Raw genomic sequence first — 5908 nt, 5'->3', positions numbered from 1 at the left:
TTATAGTAGTTGTATTATTTTTACATAATGTTGAAGGAATTCCTGAAAATGGTATAATACTTACATCACCAATATATATAACTTACTAATTTGTACTAATGCTTACATTAACAATACATATAACTTACTGTAAAATGTTGCACAAATGTACAATACTGTGCTAAAAGATATTTAAATCTTGTAATTTATTAATTAATTAGTCTTAAAATTATAACATATTTGGATAGTGTTAATACTTTTCATTAGTCTCTAGATGTTAGCAAGAGATACATAGCTTCCACTAATGTTCTTATGAATATTTAACAGAGTTTTAACTTGTAATATTATTTTCAAAGTTTTTGGTCTATATATGCTTAATAAAATGTGCCAAAATTAAAGTCAAATTCTTTGGAAAAAAAATTAACCTATTTTATAATGTATTACATTTTTCAAAATTCCACTTAACATTAATACAAAGTAGCATAGGCTTTCTTTTTCACTAATAAGCACTAAATAATTCTTTCAATAAATAATTTTAAATTATTTCTCATTTTTAAAATCTTAAATTCACAACATAAAACACAGATTAAGAATGAATAGAAAATTAAGATTATTCATGAAAACATTAGTATCATTTGTACATATGTATTGATTAGAGATTCTTTATCGACAACAAATAACCTGCATGTCTGTTGGCACACAGTCGAAGAGTTGGATGATCTATAACTGTTTTACACCTCTGTAATCAAATGATCGACGGCAACACAAATTTTCCCACATGAGGAGATATCATTGCAGGTCAAATCTTAATTTACCAGTGAGCTGATTTCTGTATTGCAGGAAGGTTGAAACAGAACAAATACATACATGACTATCACAGTTGAATCATTGGCTCCTTTGAATGCAAAGCAAACCAATTCCACATGAAATCAAGATGGGCTCCATGATTAATCATCACACAACTACAGGGGGAAGAGAAGAGAATGCGAGAGGAACATCCTGTCAACTTCCATCATCAAAATCCATAAGCAGAGGTAAACTATATAGATAAAGGAATGAATGACCAATTTACTTTTACAAATACAACAAAAGGAAATTTCACATCAACAAATGATATATCACGTAAAATAAAATGCAATGATGATTCACTATCTATGAAATCTGGTTCTGATTACTTGAAGCAGTTAAAAATAACTTTCAACAACTCTCGAAAATTCACTTAAAAAGATGCAAAAAGTCATTCATCATGTATTGCACAATATGCCAAATAATCACAATTCATTGGCTTGTAAATGCATGGCTTAACAAGTTAGCCCACAAGAGATCCTCCTCAACTGTAGATAACTGTAAAATATCTCACGATGAAAGAAAGTACAAAACCAGTTTTGGCTAGTGGCAGTGAAGAATAGAAAATACAAAACCAGATGTTTCTATTTTGACTAGAACATATGACACATAAAACTCAAGTTCCAAGATCTGAGACTGAAACCATTAAAATATGACATCTACAGTCCACATATTCAGTTATGTAAAGCTCCAAAACTGATTTTTTTCAAAGACATGAATTGACTGAAACATATACAACACTTTGCGTAACAATTTTGTGTCATGACCATGAGAATGCTTACAATTGGAATTCTCTGAGATCTAGAAACAGCACAATCTTTTACCATGAGAATAATAATAAAAAACAATATTATATTTCCTCTTGGGTGTTCCAAGCAAGCGATGTTATGTGCCCGCTGTTGGCGATGTATTTTTCTCCAAAAGTTACACAAGTTCCGCACCTCTGCCATGTAAAATATTCATCTGCAAAGTTCGTCCATTACCAGAAGGAATAAAGCCGACAGCAGGAAGTGAAGGATCTGTAACAGGCTCAATCTCAATGAAGGGGAGATCAACTGCTCCAGTGCGCTTCAGGCTTAGTATAAACATGAGTATAACCCATCCAAGCATTGAAATTGCCCAGTAATTGCTCATGCCATGAATCAAACCCCAGGCTATTGAATAGCCAACAATAATACCAGACAAGTGGCCGATGAAACTTGCTTGGGGTACAATTATGGAAGTGAAGATTAACGATTCAAAGGGAGCAAAGCTGATTGGCAAAGAGAGAACCCCAAACAGATTCAGCTTCGAAGATGGCTGCTTCACTGCAAGAATCGTCATCCACCCAAAGACCACACATGAGTAGCCCACGGCCGTCACTCTTCTAAAGTATTCCAGCTTAAATTTCTGAATCAGAATATGATATGCTAATAGAACTAACACTCCCGATAAGACTACCAGAACAAGAGTATACTGGAGATAGAACTCGATCCCGAGGCCCAGGTGGCCCAGCTGCTCTACGACTCCAAGGCTCCAAAGCGCGCTCATGTTAAAAACCAAATGCACGACACTGATATGGGAGAACGCAGATGTAATGATTCTCCAATACTGTCCTGCGATCGCCGTCTCGTAACTCAATCCCACATTCGAGTAGCCAATGTTTTTCTTCTGAATGTAGAACCAAATCGCAGAGCATATCCCTATGACACAACTACTCGCAGGTTTTTCCCATATTTCATAGATCAGTGGCTTCCCCATCTCTCTACAACCAGCTTAAGATCAACGAATCACGGTTAAAAAAATCCCTAAACAGCTCAGAACCTACACTTGAAATGCAAGAGATAGTATCCGTATACTTAAAAGTAGCCTGAGACAATGATCACGGTGCCCAATATCTACACTTGAAATGCAAGAGATAGTATCTGTATACTTAAAAGTAGCCCGAGACAATGATCACGGTGCCCAATATCATCCACGGATCTTTTATTCTGACCCCAAACAAGAAATTGGATTCACAGTGCCAAACCCTGTGCCCCAAAAACAAAAAAATTAATGATCAAGAGCCACACCAACCATCTGTCAATTTCAATTTATATCCCGCTGTTAAATAGCCAATCAAAAAATTAACAGATCTAGCAGTCGATAAGTAGTGAGAATCACACGACAAATGAAGAGAAGGGTTTTGTTTCCGGGGAAAAAGCAAGGAGGGAGATTAACGATTGTTCGCACCTACTGGTCGGGAAGGGGGATTGCCGCTGGAGATCCACACGATGCGCGCAGTCCGATCTTGGGATCGTTTTGGGGAGGCTTCAATTAACATGGTCGATCTCTTATATTCTAGGGATTTCTAGGCGCCTGCGGTCGATGCCGTCGGACTTGGGCCGTGGCTGCGGCTTCAGATGAACCGGCCGGTCTAAGATTGGGATATCATCCATCAAGGATCAGTGTGGGCACGTTTATTAAGGCGGCTCCGTACGCGATCGAGAAATCAGAGTTCGAGTCCTGTTGTGAATATTGAGTGGGTAGGATACTTTTTGTAGGAAAACAATATTTTGAGCAATTTGTTTGTATTAATTTCTTGATACATCTTGTTCTAATGTTATGTATTAATTTAATGAAATGAATATTTTTTTTTTTTTTATCAATTTGTTTAAGTATAGTATTTTTTTAGAAGTTTTATATTTCTAAAACCTAAAGCGATAATAATAGCTCAAATAATTTTTTGAAATATTTTGAGATTCCAATATTTTGCCACAAAATAATAAAATCTTGCTTCCAAGAGGTTTACCATTTTTCCTATATATTTTTTAAATTTTTAGACCAAAATCACTTCTCAAATATAATATGAATATGTGAAAAAAAAAATAATTCATAGAAAATGTGTTTTTTTTAATTTACAAGAGATTGATTTTTCTTGTTTTTAGTGTAATTAATAATTTTGATTAAAAATTATTAATGTTTCAATGTTATGTGAAGGATAATGTTTCAATGTTCAGTATGTTTGCTGCTTTAACCTCCTCTTGCTCATGGCAATTCATCAACTCTTACCAAGAAGAATAATATATATAACTAGGTGTAAAATGAATACAATGGTAAGACGGTAGCGAGAAATCAACTCTCTGCAACATCGGGATGAACAAAAAACGAGGACAGGGAATCAAAACTCGTGCTACAGATCATCCTTCTTCATGCGCCTCTTCAACTCGAGGAGAAGACTGGCAATCACCCAGACGACAAGGAAGATGACATACCCAACAGTCCATGAACCGTCCTCATGTGCTACGGACAACCCCAGGAAGATGTTTGCCACCGCCAAGGCGATCGCAGCCCTGCCCACATAATGGTGGTACCAGTTCCAGTATCTTCGGATCTTGGATGATTTGTCAGGTCGTATGAGGAATGCCATGACCTGCAGAACAAGAATGTTAATGGCATTCCTTTGGTTCCTGAGGACAGCAGATGATGAACTGGTGGTACCTGAAGGCTGCCGCAGATCAAGATGCAGATTCCAATGGCCTGGTGGGTGTCAGCATTAGGCAGGTTATCGTCAAGGTTGAACCCAGCGATGATGCCGACCAGACCGAGCACGAATCCGATGCCTTGGATGGAGATGTGGGAGTAGAACCAGAGAGGATCCAGATGCTTGAAGTATCGCGCCATGATCACTCCTACAGGCATCAGAACTCCCCACCCCAACATGGTGAGCAGCCCATGCCATCTTCTGTCTGGGAATCCCCTGCTTCCACCATCAGACGCCACCCCTGATCCATGCAGCACTGTGAGAATCACTCATCCGGTTAGGAAGGTATCGCTGGTGCTCGCTCACCTGTGGCGTAATTGATGGAAGCAGATGCTTGGTTTTGGTGAGTAGAAAGGTAGTAATCCGACGAAGGGATGCTGTTCGATGGACCGACGGCGTAGATGAGGTATGGCGCGGGCTGCGAGGTGCTCAGCTGGAAGGCGAGGTAGAGGCGGGACGACTGCGACACGATCAGCGAGTTGTTGGCCACCAGCTGCAGGCTGCCTTGGTCGGGCGGGCACTGCCTCGAGCTCTTCCCCCCAAGGTAATACCGCTTCACGATCCCAGGACCGTTGGAGGTGATCCACCCCGCCACCGCGCTGCTCCCGTCCATCCTCCCATCGCTCGAGAAGCCGATCGAGATGTACGAGCCGGCGTCGGGAGCGGAGAGGACGAAGTTCCAAAGGTTTTGTCCACTCTGTGCGTACTGTGAGGCGATGCTGCATGTTAGATCTGCGTTCTGCTACAGAACATACTGATGCATGAAGGTGAAGGAATCAAAAGAGTACCCTGAGGATGAAGCCTTCGGAGTTCCAGGCAGAGAAGCAGTGGAAAGAAGCGGTGTCGAAAGGGATGAGGTTGCTGACACTGAGCTCTGAGGAGCAGGAGTCTGACTGGGAGTTGGCAGGGGAGGAGAAGTCAACGAGCGAAAGAAGGAAGATGGCAAGCCAGATGGTGGTGTTATTCCTCTCCATCTCCTCTCTTTTACTGTGGCCTTCCTTGGTGAGGTGTTCTTAGATGAAGAAGACCGAGGAGGTGAAGGCAGAAGCTCTTGCTTTCATGTTCTTATAGAAAGGTGTCATCAAGCAGCTCTTCTGGCTTTGACGTGCATTTCTGAGACCAAGTCATTTGGCAATCTACAAATGCATGATGATGTAGACAAGACGGATCCATCTTCGTCTAAGGAAAAGACATGGCTGCTTCCTTTTGCTTCCCTGAGAGGCATTCGTTGTCACTGCTGCCGTCATGGATGTGGAGGAATCCTCAAGTGGGCATTTGTTTACGATGGTTTAAGGTGGAGGACGGGGAAAGGTTGCCTGAACCTTCTCCACATCACATGGGCATAGAACATCTATACCTTTGTTTGGATTAATATAATCCTCATCGAGTGTGGATTCCACACGCCATGGTCATGCTGCAGAACACTACCAATTTGATCTTAAAGGTGGGTTAGCATTAGGTGGAGTAGCAGTGTTGTGCAACCTGGCCAGGTAATGGTTTGTCTGCTTTCAAGTCTTAAGGATGACCTTGAGCTAATGGAATTTAATTGTGTCTTGGTTCATCTGTCAGATGAAAGATGAA

The 5908-nt window shown here is 40.5% G+C and overlaps 2 protein-coding genes across 2 annotated transcripts; both read right to left on the bottom strand.

The window, feature by feature from the left end:
- Nucleotides 1–1392: 1392 nt before the first annotated feature.
- On the bottom strand, nt 1393–3199 carry LOC103972815 (RHOMBOID-like protein 13). Its single transcript, XM_009387178.3, has 2 exons — nt 3037–3199; nt 1393–2834 (listed from the first exon to the last, which is right to left on the bottom strand). The coding sequence occupies exon 2, from the start codon at nt 2563–2565 to the stop codon at nt 1750–1752; it is 816 nt and encodes a 271-aa protein (XP_009385453.2). The 5' UTR covers nt 2566–2834; nt 3037–3199; the 3' UTR covers nt 1393–1749.
- A 652-nt stretch (nt 3200–3851) lies between these two features.
- LOC135605212 (cytochrome b561 and DOMON domain-containing protein At3g07570-like) lies at nt 3852–5414 on the bottom strand. Its single transcript, XM_065095016.1, has 4 exons — nt 5116–5414; nt 4634–5033; nt 4285–4568; nt 3852–4216 (listed from the first exon to the last, which is right to left on the bottom strand). The coding sequence occupies exons 1-4, from the start codon at nt 5299–5301 to the stop codon at nt 3977–3979; spliced, it is 1110 nt and encodes a 369-aa protein (XP_064951088.1). The 5' UTR covers nt 5302–5414; the 3' UTR covers nt 3852–3976.
- Nucleotides 5415–5908: the final 494 nt, after the last annotated feature.

This window comes from Musa acuminata, chromosome BXJ2-2 (genome assembly GCF_036884655.1).
Source record: "Musa acuminata AAA Group cultivar baxijiao chromosome BXJ2-2, Cavendish_Baxijiao_AAA, whole genome shotgun sequence".
NCBI lineage: Eukaryota > Viridiplantae > Streptophyta > Magnoliopsida > Zingiberales > Musaceae > Musa > Musa acuminata.
Note: the sequence above shows the minus strand (reverse complement) of the source record. Positions and strands in the feature narration are given on the sequence as shown.